Below are 15,654 nucleotides of genomic sequence, written 5' to 3'. Positions count from 1 at the left end.
TGTAACGCTATAAAGAGTTTCAAAGATAATTGTTTTAACATCAATTTTGTCACTACAACTTATTGAAAAATTGTGCGATGGTCAAATATGAATATATGATGGCCAGATAATTGTAGGCTATCTCCGTTTATTACTTTTTAGGTTTTAGTTCACATTGCTTTTAGTGGGTTTCACATTTCTTTTGTTTGGGTTTGTGGGATGTTGTATTTAGTAATTTAGATACAAGTGTTATATAATCCCATTGAAACTTAAAAAAGATAAAAGTGAGGCTTGTTTACTTTGTAAAACAAGTGCTCTAGCATTGAAAATTCAGTCTAACAAAAAACAAACCAAAATATCAGTTTAATTATTTAGAGTTCATTGTTTAAGTGATGAAATCAAATAGGCTCTAAAGTCTTGGTCTTCCAATTGCATTCATTAGTCAATTAAAATTTATAACCACCATTTGAATTTACCTTCCTCAGTACGCAATTTGACAAGTTCATGATGATAAAGTTACATGCTTCCTCATCAACCTCAGACTTCTTTTTCAGCTTTTTCTCTGAACATTTCGTGGCATCTTTCTCCAACGCAATACCCATCTTGTTGTGTGACAGGAGAGCTTTCATTTTCTTCTTCCAGCTGTTGAAATCAATCTCCCCATCATACTGAGAGATTTCCATACGTGTGGTAGTCATGATGTGGCTTCAAACGTGAACCCTAGAAATCAAAGGTTGATTCCTAATTCTTGAACCCTAAAACACGAAATTGGTTTTTGATTCTTGCAATTAGACAGATAAATTGAAGCAATTAGGAACTCTAAACTACCCAGGAGACATCAAATCAAGAAACCCTCAATTTTGATAAACCCTAATGTCAAGAAATTGCCAAATCGAGAAACCCTATAAATTAGACAAACCTTAGAACTCTCCTTCTGATACCATTGTTACAATTAAAGCCTAAATATCAATATATCTTTAACACTCACACACAGAACCAAACAAGAATAGAACAAACACGATTTTACCGTGGTTCACTTGTTCAAGATTGAACAAGATATGTCCACGTTGAACTCAAGAATACCGAGGTTCGCTGCACTAGGATTATCAAGAGTTTACAAAGTACAATCGCACTTGAACAATAGCAGAAACCCTCTCTACAGATCAATCACTCAAATCAACCACCACAACCCTTAATCCTAAGAGAAAACTATCCTAGCTTCTCTACCCTTGAAGGAAACACAACCTTCTAATTGTGAATTAATAGATCGCACCAAGGATTACAAGATTTATAGTGAACAATTGAACCCTAGTAGAGAGAGCTTTTTGATCAAAGAAGAGAGAGTTGAATTGAGAATGAAAGGTGTAACGCCCCGCTTGAGGTACGTTGTTATTGTTTCCTCTTTCGCCCTTAATCGAGTTGGTGTTTGTTATATTTGTTTGTTTGAATGTTATGTTGATTGTTGCCCTGAAATTGGTTGAAAATAGAAGAATCTTAGTGAACCAAACTTCGCCGGGGCGAAGAAGAGTCTTCGCCGCGGCGAAGATGTGTTGAGACCAAGGGCGAAACTCTCTGGACAGTTTCGCCGCGGCGACAAAGGTTTCTTCGCCGCGGCGACGGGCCGATTTTTATGTTGGTTGAGTTTTAGATATTTCCTTCCCCAAGGGCAATTTGACCTTCCTACCCCTAATTAGTAGGAAAAGTGGGGAGTGAATTGTAAGAATTTTTCATGGAGAGTATGTTGAGATGGGGGTGAGTTTGTAATGAATCAAAGGATATGAATGGAATTTCCAAAGAAGAGTAAGGGCAAAATGGGAATGATTGTGTTTTTATTTCATTAAAAGGAATTAGAATCAAAGAAACCCTTCATTTCTCTTCTTCTCCAACGCAACTTCTCATTCTTCTCCTCTCAACTCCTCTTTTCTTTTGATCAAGGATTTCCAAGGGATTTTGAAGTGATTTGGGGTAGAGAAAACAACCTAAGGCTTCCTAAGGTACTGATTTCTTCTAAGTTGTGTGTATTTGGAGTTTTAACCCATATTTGAGTTTGAGGTTTTCATTCTTTTGGTTAAGATTTAGAGTTATCAAGCTAAACAAGTGAAAGGAAGAAGATTGGTGAAGTCTCTCCATAGCAAGTAAGTAAACCCAACCCAAGTTGAGATTCATGAAATTTCTTGATTAGGGTTTTGATAGAAATGGTGTATGTATGTGATGTGCATGTAATATGCCATGTTGGAGTATTATATGGAAATTTCTATGCTTTGTGAATGTTTCTTACCTTGCAAATTTAGAAATGAGTGTTGTTTGGCAAGGTAGTTGAGATGAATTTAAGGGGTATATGAATCCCCTTTTTGGAAGTGTTTTTCTATGCAGGTTTTGGCTTTGTGAAGGGGTTTTTCCCCATTTTGGATGGTTAGGAAAAGTTTTAGATTCATGACTATGAGATAGTTTTAATGCACATGAGTTGTTTGATGAAATGCCTAATAGAGGTTGAGTGGTAGTTATGAACCTTAATTCTTGCAACATTGCATGTTGGCATTTCACAAGTGCATTAGTAGAGATGATCATCCATGTGCATTGTTATATGCATTGAAAAGTGACCTAGAAAAGTAGAAAACTTTGTGTTAGAAATACCCTATGAGTAGAGAGCTTAGTGGTAAATTACTCTAAGGGTAGAGAGCATTGAAAAATGCTACAATAGAATGAGTTAGAAGATAGTATAGTTGGGATGATGCTTTGTGATCATCACCCGACCGTTATGGAATCGGATTGATGCTTTGTGATCATCATCCGAATACCTTAGAAGATGGGTCGATGCTTGTGATCGTCACCCAATGAGTAATAGAAATGGTAGATGCTTTGTGACACATACCCGTTAGTTAAGAGATATGTAGGTTGATGCTTTGTGATCATCATCCATGGCTAGTAGAAGCGGGGTGATGCTTTGTGATCATCACCCGATAGTGACTAGAGATGGGTAAATGCTTGGTGATCATTACCCAAATTCATGAGAAACGGGTAGGTGCTAGGTGATCTCCACCCGATAGTTAGGAGGAAACCGAGTTGGTGCTTTGTGATCCTCACTCGGTAGTCACTAAGATAGGGTTGGTACTGTGTGAATTCCACCCGATAGCCATGAGAGTGAAATGGTGCTGTGTGAACGCCATTCGGCCGTACCTCCGGTAGATGAGGTCATGATGTTATTAGAAACAGAATAGAAACAGAATTAGAAAAGGAAAGAATTGAGAATCACACACGGGGACAGACAGTTAGAGTTTTACTTACTGAGCATTATTTGTGCTCACCCCGTTATTTTCCTTTGTGGATGCAGGTTTCTAGGTGATGATTCGGTTGGAGGGGCGTCGGCGCGCGAGGAGCAATAGCTACACTGTTCCCCTATTTTGTCTTTTAAAATCACTTTTGTAAACAGTAACCTTTGTGTATAAAAGCATGTGAATTGTAATGAAAAGAAACATTTGGGCCCAATTTTTCATTGTTAATTGCATGCATTGTACTAGTTTTCAGTAGTGTTACATTTTTGGTATCAGAGCAAAGATTTTGGGATTGAACAGTGTACTTTCTCATCGCCACGACGTCTCTAACGACTGTGTGGTAATTCTTTCCTTATAGTAATTGTTTCTGAGTTCATTAGTGTGATCATTTTGTAGATGAGGCATAGTTATCGAAATCGCGGTAAAGGTGTGGTGAATGAAGGAGAACCTTCTAACCCACCAGAGTCTACGCCCCCTCCCTTGGATGAAGCTAGAATCCGGGGAATAATACAGCAGGTTATGATTGAAACTCAGGGAGAGTTGTACCCCCGTACAGGCACCGCCAGTACGCCTGTCGAAAGGCAAACGGTACCTCCCCCAGTACCGAACAGAGTTGAACCGATATATGTCTTTCCAGTCAACACACCCTTAGAGTTTAAGGGTACTACTATCAGTAGTAGCAGAGAGTGGCTTGGGTCAGTAGAACGACCACGGGTTTATTTCCCATGACAGACCGGAGAAGATCCGGTATGCGAGTTTCCTGTTTCGGGTGATGCCCGAATTTTGGTGGAATTAATGGAGAAACTCATGATGCGACAGTAATGACATGGGAAGAGTTTAGGCAAGAGTTGAGGCTGAGTATGATCAGAGGACCAATTCATGAGAAGGTCCAAGAATTTATCAGTCTTCAGCAAGGACTAGCGCTGTGAAGAGTATTCAGTGAAGTTCAACGCCCTTGCAAGGTTTGCACCGGGAATAGTTAGCACCCCGGCCTTGAGAAGGGATAGTTTTGCATGGATTGAAGCCGGAGATAGCCCGGGATATTATGACAAGCTCCAACCTCCCTCGCAATTACAGTGAGGCCTTGAGCGGGCAATGAAGGCGGAGATTTTTGAGAAATAAATCTTCCCTGTAGGATCCTCGACAGGAGGACCGAAGGAGCTACCCTCCGCTCCTCAGAAGAGAGAGACATGAGGGTGAAAAAGCAAAGATATGAAGAATCAGAAAAAGAAGTTTCAGTATAAACAGACTAGAAAGAGTGGAGGAATAAGCGACCTCGAACGAAGGGTTTCCTCCTTGCCCTAAGTGTGGGAAGAACCACCCGGGAGAGTGTCTGAGGGATCAGAGAGTATCATAGGTGTCGACAGCCAGGCACATGATGAGGATTGCAAAGCTCCTCTTCCACCAACTGCTCAGAGTTCAGGAGGTACTGCGAGTGCCAGAGTTTTACTGTGCCACAAGGGGAAGCAGAGGCCAGTCCATCAGCCGTTACTGGTCAGTTATTATTTCATGCAGTCCCTTTATATGCTTTAATTGATTCGGGCCTACCCATTCGTTTATTCTATGGGATGCTTGAGAGATTAGGCTTGAAACCTACGAGATCGACGCACCATTAAGATAGAACTACCCGATGGGGTTAGTGTTGTACTCAGAGATTTTGTTAAGAGAGTCCTTAGTGATCCAGGGTAGAGAGTTGACAGTTGACTAATAGTCTTTGATATGCCCGATTTTGATGTATTCTGGTATGGACTTCCTAGGAAGGTATGGAGTAGAGATTGACTGTCGGAAAAAGAAGCGAGGTTTAACCTCACAGTGGAGATAGGTTAGTTTTGGAGAAGGCCATCAGTTGAGTATGCTGGTAGTAATGTGAAGCCAGGAAGATGTTGAGAAAGGGGTGTTCGGGTATATTGCCCATGTAGTGCAGAGTGGTGACGTTCCACAGTTAGATTCAGAGGATGCCAGTAGTTCGAGACTTTACAGATGTGTTTCCGGAAGAGTTACCGGTTTGCCTCCAGAGAGAGAGGTAGAATTTGTATCGAACTAGCACCAGGAACAGCACCAGTATCCAAAGCCCCTTATCGAATGGCCCCAACTGAGCTCCAAGAATAAAGAAGCAACTCCAAGAACTTTTAGATAAAGGCTTCATCCGACCAGTCATTCCCCTTGGGAGCTCCAATCCTGTTTTGAAAAAGAAGGATGGATCACTAAGGATGTGCATCGATATAGGGAGTTGAATAAAGTTACAGTGAAGAATAAGTACCCGCTACCCCGGATAGATGACCTCTTTGATCAGTTGAAAGGTCCAGGTGTTCTCCAAATTGATTTGAGGTCCGGGTACCACCAGTAGAGTGGCTGAGCAAGATGTGGCTAAGACTGCCTTTCGTACCAGGTACGGGCATTATGAATTTGTAGTAATGCCTTTTGGCTTGACTAATGCCCCAGCAATTTTTATGGACTTGATGAACAGGATATTTCATGAGTACTTGGATCAGTTTATGTTGTCTTCATCGACGACATTCTGATTTACTCAAAGTCCAGAGAAGAGCATGAGAAACACTTGAGTATAGTGTTGCAACGACTGAGAGAAAAGTTGTGTGCTAAATTTTCCAAGTGTGAGTTTTGCTGAATCAAGTGATATTCCTGGGTCATACCGTGTCGAAGAAGGGATTTCGGTAGATCCGAGTAAATGCAGGCCATCCTAGAATGGCAGAAGCCGAGAACAGTAAAAGAAATCAGGAGTTTCTTAGGCTTAGCAGGCTACTACCGCGATTTGTAGCGGGATTCGCCCAGTTGGCTAAACCGTTGACAGCTCTTACCAAACAGAAAACTCCTTTTATCTGGTCAGCAGCTTGTGAAGAAAGCTTCCAAGATTGAAGAAAAGGTTAACATCACTCCTGTACTAGTGTTACCCACAGGAGGGTGTAGATTATGACATCTATACAGACGCCTCTTTGCAGGGACTCGGAGCTGTGTTGATGCAGTTAGGTAGGGTTATAGTTATGCTTCTCGTAATTGAAAGAGTACGAGACCAGATACCCTACGCAGACCTAGAGTTAGCAGTCGTTGGTCTTTGCTTTAAAGATATGGAGGCATTACCTTTATGGTGTGGAGAGTAATCTACACCGATCATAAGAGTTTGAAGTACTTCTTCACTCAAAAGGAGTTAAATATGAGACAGAGAAGGTGGTTAGAGCTGGTCGGATTATGATTGTGAGATCAAGACCAACCGGGAAAGCCAATGTAGTAGCAGATGCCTTGAGTAGAAAGCTCATGTTTCCCGGCTTACCAGGCAGAAAGATTAATAAAGAATTGTCTAAGGAACAGATTGAGGTGGTTCCGAGAAGAATTGCCAGCCAGTGGTACAGTCTTCCTTATGGGAGGAAATTAGAGAAAAGCAAATGGCTGATGAGTGGTGTCAGAAACTAGTTCAGCAAGTGCATGAGGCAAGACATCAGAGTTCTTTGTGAGAGATGGTGTCCTCTATTTTGAAATCGGTTGTGTATACCTCCAATTGAGGAGTTGAAACAGAAAATCCTTATAGAGGCTCATGACACACCGTACACCGCTCATCCGGAGCAACCAAGATGTATCAGGATATCAAGAAAGGCTATTGGTGGTCTGAAGAAAGACATCGCCGAGTTTGGGCTAAATGTCTAACTTGCCAGCAGGTGAAAGCAGAACACCAGCGGCCGTCAGGGTTGCTTCAGCCATTAGTGTTCCAGAGTGGAAATGGGAAAGCATTTCAATGGATTTTATCACGGGTCTTCCCAGAGTGCGGAAATGGTGTAATGCATATATGGTGATTTGGATAGGTTAACCAAGTCAGCCCATTTTCTCCCAGTAAAGGAGAGTACCACTACAGATCAGTTGGCCCAGATTTACCTCAAGGAGATAGTCAGATTGCATGGTGTGCCCAAGGTTATAGTATCAGATAGAGATTCCAGATTGTTTCAGCCTCTGGACAAGTTTACAGAGGAGTTTGGGTACCCGTTTAGCATTCAGTACTGCCTATCTCCTCAGACAGATGGCCAAACCGAGAGACAAAATCAGGTGCTCGAGGATAGTTGAGAGCCTGTTGCATGGATTACAGAGTATCCTGGCATGAGATGTTACCATTAGTAGAATTTGCCTACAACAACAGTTATCAGTCTACAATTAGAATGGCGCCTTACGAGGCTTTGTATGGTAGACGATGTAGGTCTCCGCTTCATTGGGATGAAGTAGGAGAGAGAGATGAGTTGAGTACCGTCTTGGGCCAGAGATGACTCAGAAACTAGTAGAAGAGTGAAGGTGATCCAAAGTAGAAGAAACAAGCCCGATCGACAGAAGATATGCCGACTTGAAGAGGAAAGAGGTGGAATTCCAAGTGGGTGACAAAGTGTTCTGAAAGTTTCCCCTTACAAACGAGTCAGCTGCTTCGGACCAAAGGGAGTTAGCACCGAGGTATGTAGGTCCTTTTGAGATCTTGCAACAGTGGGAAGAGTGGCCTATAGATTGGCACTACCACCTAGCATGAGTAGGGTGCACGATGTCTTTCATGTCTCGATGCTACGGAATATGTAAGTGATCCCCTCCACATCCTGAGCATAGAAGACGTTGAAGTAGCAGAGAATCTAGTATGAAGAACGTCCAGTTCAGATTTTAGACCGAAGGGTTAAGGAGCTTCGGAACAAGAGTGTTCCGCTATGAAGTCCTTTGGAGGAATCATAAAGTGGAAGAAGCCACTTGGGAAGTAGAACGGGACATGCAGAATCGTTCCCAGAGTTATTTGTTTGAATTTCGGGGACGAAATTCTTTTAGGGGGGAAGAATTGTAACGCCCCGCTTGAGGTACGTTGTTATTGTTTCCTCTTTCGCCCTAATCGAGTTGGTGTTTGTTATATTTGTTTGTTTGAATGTTATGTTGATTGTTGCCCTGAAATTGGTTGAAAATAGAAGAATCTTAGTGAACCAACTTCGCCGGGCGAAGAAGAGTCTTCGCCGCGGCGAAGATGTGTTGAGACCAAGGGCGAAACTCTCTGGACAGTTTCCCCGCGGCGACAAAGGTTTCTTCGCCGCGCGACGGGCCGATTTTTATGTTGGTTGAGTTTTAGATATTTTTCTCCCCAGGGCAATTTGACCTTTCTACCCTAATTAGTAGGAAAGTGGGGAGTGAATTGTAAGGATTTTACATGGAGAATATGTTGATATGGGGGTGAGTTTGTAATGAATCAAAGATATGGATGGAATTCCCAAATAGAACAAGGGCAAAATGGGAATGATTGTGTTTTATTTCATTAAAAGGAATTAGAATCAAAGAACCCTTCATTTTCTTCTTCTCAAAAACGTGACTCTTCATTCTCTCCTCTCAATTTCTCTTTCTTTTGATCAAGGATTTCAAGGGTTTTTGAAGTGATTTTGGGGTAGAAGCAACCTAAGCTTCCTAAGGTAAGGATTTCTTCTTAAGTTGTGTGATTTGGGAGTTTACCCTATTTGAGTTTGGAGGTTTTCATTCTTTTGGTTAAGATTTGAGGAGTTATCAAGCTAAACAAGTGAAAGGAAGAAGATTGGTGGTCTCTCCATAGCAAGTAAGTAAAACCCAACCCAAGTTGAGATTCATGAAATTTCTTGATTAGGGTTTTGATAGAAATGGTGTATTGTATGTGATGTGCATGTAATATGCCATGTATGGAGTATTATATGGAAATTTCTATGCTTTGTGAATGTTCTTACCTTGCAAATTTGAGAAATGAGTGTTGGTTTGGCAAGGTAGTTGAGATGAAATTTAAGGGGTATTATGAATCCCCTTTTTGGAAGTGTTTTCTATGGCAGGTTTTGTGGCTTTGTGAAGGGGTTTTTCCCCATTTTGGATGGTTAGGAAAAGTTTTAATTCATGACTATGAGATAGTTTTAGTGCACATGAGTTGTTTGATGAAATGCCTAATAGAGGTTGAGTGGTAGTAATGAACCTTAATTCTTGCAACATTGCATGTTGGCATTTCACAAGTGCATTAGTAGATGAATCATCCATGGCATTGTTATATGCATTGAAAAGTGACCTAAGAAAGAGTAGAAACTTTGTGTATAAAATACCCTATGAGTAGAGGCTTAGTGGGTAAAATTACTCTAAGGGTAGAGAGCATTGAAAATGCTACAATAGATGAGTTAGAAGAGTAGTATAGTTGGGATGATGCTTTGTGATCATCACCCGACCGTTATGGGAATCGGATTGATGCTTTGTATCATCATCCGAATAGCCTTAGAGAGATGGGTCGATGCTAGTGATCGTCACCCAATGAGTAATAGAAATGGGTAGATGCTTTGTGACCACTACCCGATTAGTTAGAGATATGTAGGTTGATGCTTTGTGATCATCATCCAATGGCTAGTAGAAGCGGGGTGATGCTTTGTGATCATCACCGATAGTGACTAGAGATGGGTAAATGCTTGGTGATCATTACCCAAAATTCATGAGAAACGGGTAGGTGCTAGGTGATCTCCACCCGATAGTTAGGAGGAACCTAGTTGGTGCTTTGTGATCCTCACTGGTAGTCACTAAGATAGGGTTGGTACTGTGTGAATTCCACCCGATAGCCATAGAGAGTGAAATGGTGCTGTGTGAACGCCATTCGGCCGTACCTCCGGTAAGATGAGGTCATGATGTTATTAGAAACAGAAATAGAAACAGAATTAGAAAAGGAAAGAATTGAGAATCACACACGGGGACAGACAGTTAGAGAGTTTTACTTACTGAGCATTATTTGTGCTCACCCCGTTATTTTCCTTTGTGGATGCGGTTCTAGGTGATGATTCGGTTGGGGGGCGTCGGCGCGCGAGGATCAATACTACACTGTTCCCCTATTTTGTCTTTTAAAATGCACTTTTGTAAACAGTAACCTTTGTGTATAAAAGACATGTGAATTGTAATGAAAAGAAACATTTTGGGCCCAATTTTTCATTGTTAATTGCATGCATTGTACTAGTTTTCAGTAGGTGTTACAAAAGGGGTTAGCTTTGATCTGTCAAAGAAGCCTCAAAGTGGGAAGAGAATGAAGAGTTCAAGCGTTGAGATCAAATGGAAACCACTCACTTGGTGTTCCCAAAATTTTATCACCATTTGTCTTCTTGGTTTCTCAGGTTATCTTTCCTGCTAGCAAGTTCATTCTCTGTTGGTTCTGATTGCAAACAATCAAACAATGCACATTTTTGAGAGAGGACTTATATAATTCATGAATGCTATAGGGTACTAATCCGGAACTCTATTCCTGATAGCGGGATCTGAGAATTTTCACATATTATTAATCTTAATTCTTCCTTGTTATGATTTATGAATATGCATTTGTAATGTTTACATATGAAGTTTTATTTACGCATGAAATTATATTCAACGCCTCATTTAATTTGGTCAAACGTGACGTGATAAATGGGATGGGCCGCCTTGAAGAAAAGTAGCCATTTTATATCCACTCAAGTCACCATCACTTCGCCGTTCTCATTCCGAAGGTTGAATTTTCCGCAGATTTGACTCTGTGTTCTTTTAGTTAGGTAGAGATATTAATGGGTTGGTTTGATTTATTATTTTGGATAGAATTTTAGGGATAGTATTAGATAATTGAATATAGGAGTATTACGAGGTAAAATTTAAAAATTAAAAAAAAACCTTATAAGTTTGCTAATTTAATAAATACCCTAATATGTAAAATGACAAAAATATCCTCACCACCTGCAGTGCTAGATTCCGGCCACCACTATCAGAATCTGGCTGGAAAATCGCGTTACAATACAGACTAGTCGGATCTATATCGTAACGTATCATTATGGCATTTTCCGACCAGATCCACTATGGATCTGATCTGAAAATGCCAGATCTACGGCCTATCGTGGCCGTTGACGGTCGAAAAAGGCCAAAACGATAGCCATCTTTGGCTATCAGCGACGGCTAAAGATATGGCTATCGTTTTCATCTTTGGCCATCGCTGACGGCCAAAGATGGCCAAGATTTGGCCGTCGTTGACCTCAACGACGACCATTTCTTTGGCCGTCATTCACGGCCAGATCTAGTCTTTTTCGACCAGATCGGTGAACTTTCTATCATTTATGGTCGGCAGGTAGGTTGTTGTACAGATTCTGGCTACCACCGACGGTGATTGTCTGAATCTGGCAAGTATGGGTTGTAGGGGTGTTTTTGATAATTTTTAAACTTTTTTTAAGGTGTATTTAATAAAATTAATAACTTTATGGGGTCTAAAAATAATTAAAAAAATAAGATAATATTTATGGAATAATGTGTCAAATATTATTTGGAGAATAGGATATAAAAATAATAAGCCAAACATGGCCAATACTGTTCTCGGTTGTCCTCAAACAGAAGATAAGGGGAAGAGCCTAAGAGAGATGAGAACCAAAATGCCCTCCTGGAAATTCTTCATGTTCCTTCTTGTTCTCTATCTTGTAAGTTTTGTGATTGGTTTAACAAGTGCAGCTGATCCAACATATCTTTACCATATGTGCCCAAACACAACGACTTTTAACAGAAATAGCACCTATCAATCTAACCTCAATTTTCTCCTCTCTTCACTTGTCTCTAACGCCACCGGCAGCAATGGTTTCTCCACGGGCTTCTACAACACCACCGCAGGCCAAGACCCTGACAAGGTCTACGCTCTCTTTCTTTGCAGAGGTGATGTCACTCCCACCACCTGTAAAGACTGTGTCAATTTTGCTACCTCAGACATTCTTAAACGTTGTCCTGTTGAAAAACAAAGTATAATATGGTACGACCAGTGCTTTCTACGCTACTCAGACGCGTCTATCTTTTCTGCCGTGGACGGTGACCCCAGTGTTATTATGTCCAACCCTAATAATGTTACAGAAAAAGAACGGTTTAATCAGCTAGTAAGGACTACAATGAAGGAAGCATCAAATGATGCCGCTGATTCCCCTAAAAAATATTCGACAAAAAAGGCAAACTTTACAACCAGTCAACCACTGTACTGTCTTGTACAGTGCACACCAGACCTGTCAAGTTTTGACTGTAACAGTTGTCTTGAACAAACTTTTGTTAGTTTGCCGACAACCAAAGCAGGAGGAAGAGTTATGGTTGCAAGTTGTTATAGCCGGTATGAATTGTACCAGTTTTATAATGAAAACGTTACTGCCGCACCGCCGCCGACGCCTGTGCTCTTTTCTCCACCTCCTGTTTCTGTAACAAGGCCTAAAGGTAAAGTTGAACTAACCCACTTTGATTTCTTTTCATTGTTACTTTTAGGTAAATTTAAGCTTTAATATTCGTTTTTTTTTTCAGGAAACAGCGGAATTTCATCTTCAATAATCATCGCCATCATAGCTCCAATTGTTGTAGCTTCAGTGCTTTTCATAGCCGGCTATTGCCTTCTAATTAGGAGAGCAAGAAAGAAGAAGAGTCCTCCACTGGAAGATAATGGTAAATCTATTATCTTTTACTTCCAATCCAAACAATCTTTTACTTTGCCATTTGTCTGTGCTCTAGAAATGTTATTGTTGCACTCTTTCGGATGATTCAATTATTTAATGTCTGGCTGTGCCTGTGTAGCTGGAAATGATGACATTACAACTCTAGAGTCCTTGCAATTTGATCTGGGGACAATTGAAGCAGCCACCAAAAATTTCTCAACTGATAACAAGTTGGGCGAAGGTGGATTTGGTGAAGTTTACAAAGTACGTATAGCGTTGATTCCTATTGTATTTATTTAGACACAGTCGGTTCAAAAGATGATCTAACGTTTTGTTAATGAATATTCTCAGGGCATACTTCCTAATGGAGAAGCAATAGCAGTAAAAAGGCTATCAAGCAGCTCTCGGCAAGGTGCAGAAGAATTTAAGAATGAGGTTGTATTGGTAGCCAAGCTTCAACACAGAAATTTGGTTAGGCTACTGGGATTTTGCTTGGAGGGAGAAGAAAAGATTCTTGTCTATGAATTTGTGATGAACAAAAGCCTCGACTGCTTTCTATATGGTCTGAATTATCTCCATGAATTTCAACCATTCATGAGTCCAATATCCTTGTTTTGCACTAGACCAAATGGATTCTTTTGTTCATCCTTTGTAGATGGGCTAAGTTGCTTCATTATGGATTTGAACTGAACCCCTAAATAGTTTAATTTGAGATTTTGATTTGACATATGCAGACCCTGAAAGACAAGCAGAATTGGATTGGTCAAGACGCTACAAGATAATTGGAGGCATCGCTCGAGGAATGCTTTATCTTCATCAGGATTCTCAATTGAGAATTATACATCGTGATCTTAAAGTTAGCAATATATTGTTAGATGGAGATATGCACGCAAAAATTTCTGATTTTGGCATGGCAAGGATAGTTGGAGTTGATCAAACTCAAGCGAATACAAATAGAATTGTTGGGACATAGTAAGTTTTGACTACGATTTACTTTGAGGAAAGCAGATAGATGAATTCATTCATTAATTATATAATCCTAACTGTTGAATCATTGCGAAAGAGAAAAAATATGTATTGATTGTTTACAAATTTCTACTTGAAATTCACAACACAAATAGCTCTAGGCATAACATTTAGAGAACCTGTTGGTTAGCCTTAGATAAATTAATATGTAAGTTTTTTCGATTAATTTTCAAAGGTTCCTTGTTGTCTTTAATATTAACATAATCTTTGTCGCACAGTGGTTACATGTCTCCAGAATATGCTATGCATGGGCAATTCTCAGTGAAATCCGATGTGTATAGTTTCGGTGTCCTAGTACTAGAGATCATTACTGGCAAGAAGAACAACAATTTCTATCAAACAGATGGTGCTGAGGATCTCATGAGCTATGTAAGCAAAATTGTATACTGTATTTTCCCCTTTGTTAAGAGTTAGTATCCTTACCTGCAAATAAGAGAGTGGAGAAATAAAAGAATTGGAGCTAAAGCTCATTTATCGTGACGAATTTATTATTTCAGGTTTGGAAACATTGGAGGAATGGGACACCGTTGCAATTATTGGATTCAACCTTGACAGATTCTTACTCGAGAAATGAAGTGATTAGGTGCATACATATGGGGTTGTTATGTGTCCAGGAAGATCCAGCTGACAGACCTACAATGTCAACTATAGTTCTCATGCTTAATAGTTACTCTGTTACTCTTCCAGCACCTCAACAACCAGCCTTTTTCTTTGCTAGAAGAAGGGAGACTAGCATGGCAACAGAGGAGTTTGACTTTGATCAATCTAAAAGCAAGTCAATCCCATGGTCTGTTGATGATGCATCAATTACTCAAGTATATCCTCGATAATCGGGTGTTTTAGACTTCAATTCACTTGTACAACCACAAGTGACAAAAATGCTTGTTTCCATATTGTAGTTTGGTGAACTGAAGTATTCTTCATCGTATAGTGATCCTATATTGGCCTACTTTATTCAGGTAGATGCAGCCTGAAAGAGAGGAGATGTATGCTCAGTATTTTCTTGTTTCTGATATAATTTTCATTATGTGCTATCGCCAGCCTTGATGGTATGCTCTGTATAAAACAGAGTTTTCTGAGGAAAGAGTATCAAATAGTTAATTTGTCACTACTTTCCATGATCTGCTGTCTTTGAAAAATCAATACCCTTTTATTATACTTGAATTATTACTCAAATACTTCTTTCCTCCAAAGCCAACTCCAGCAATGGTTTCTACAACACCCTAGGCCAAAACCCTAACAAGGTCTACAGTCTCTCTCTACTGGGGCGATGTTACCACCAGCGTCTGCCAAGACCCTGTCAGATTTGCTACCAGAGATGTAACTCAACGTTGCCCTGTTAAAAAACAGACCCTAATATGGTACGAACGGCGCCTTCAACGTTTTTCAAACTAATCTTTCTTTTCTGTTAGGTCTGAAGCACCCTGGTTTAGTATGTGGAATGCACAAAAGAGTGCTGACCAAAACCGGCTTAACGAGTCAATGGGGATGTTGACGAACGAAGCTGCAACGGTGGCTATAAATTCTCCCAATATGTTTGCAAACAAGAACGGAAGCTTTTACATCCTTTCAAACAGTATACAGTCTTGTGCAGTGCACTAAAGATTTATCGAAGTACTGATTGTAATAGATGTCTTGAAGGAGCTATTTCGCGGTTGCCGGATTTTTGTATAAAGTTTTTGTAAGTGTAGTATTATTCTGAATGATTTAGGACTTTGCAGCTTAGTGTTTTGGTTACAGGGAAACTTGGTTATACAAATGATCTAGAGTTGAGGTTCATTCTCAACCAATTGGTGTAGTACAATGACAAATTACCAATCAATATTTGAAAATTACCCACAGCTTTTAAGAAGGTAAATAAACAACAAATGTCTTCTTTATTTAAGGAAATACAATTACAAATTATTCTAGTATCATTTTTAAATGGTAAGCTAATATTTTAATTTATTCTTTTAACATATATTTAT

At 40.0% G+C, this 15,654-nt stretch overlaps 1 protein-coding gene across 1 annotated transcript; it reads left to right on the top strand.

Moving 5' to 3' along the window:
• The first annotated feature begins 11,547 nt into the window (after positions 1 to 11,547).
• On the top strand, positions 11,548 to 14,795 carry LOC116135840 (cysteine-rich receptor-like protein kinase 10). The gene is made up of 7 exons (XM_031421553.1): positions 11,548 to 12,449; positions 12,534 to 12,671; positions 12,801 to 12,925; positions 13,013 to 13,223; positions 13,396 to 13,633; positions 13,906 to 14,056; positions 14,185 to 14,795. Exons 1-7 carry the CDS (start codon positions 11,564 to 11,566, stop codon positions 14,515 to 14,517), a joined length of 2,082 nt encoding a protein of 693 aa, XP_031277413.1. The 5' UTR covers positions 11,548 to 11,563; the 3' UTR covers positions 14,518 to 14,795.
• Positions 14,796 to 15,654: the final 859 nt, after the last annotated feature.

The sequence above is a fragment of the Pistacia vera genome, unplaced genomic scaffold (assembly GCF_008641045.1).
Source record: "Pistacia vera cultivar Batoury unplaced genomic scaffold, PisVer_v2 Contig303, whole genome shotgun sequence".
Classification (NCBI taxonomy): Eukaryota; Viridiplantae; Streptophyta; class Magnoliopsida; order Sapindales; family Anacardiaceae; genus Pistacia; species Pistacia vera.
The sequence above is the reverse complement of the archived record's forward strand: the minus strand, read 5'-3'. Positions and strand labels throughout refer to the sequence as shown.

Bases quoted from the DNA above. Each gene is read 5' to 3' on its own strand.
- LOC116135840 (XM_031421553.1), top strand. From the start codon at position 11,564: ATGGCCAATACTGTTCTCGGTTGTCCTCAAACAGAAGATAAGGGGAAG. The intron at 12,926-13,012 runs GTACGTATAGCG...GAATATTCTCAG, and splicing joins GATTTGGTGAAGTTTACAAA to GGCATACTTCCTAATGGAGA. The intron at 13,224-13,395 runs GTCTGAATTATC...TGACATATGCAG, and splicing joins CCTCGACTGCTTTCTATATG to ACCCTGAAAGACAAGCAGAA.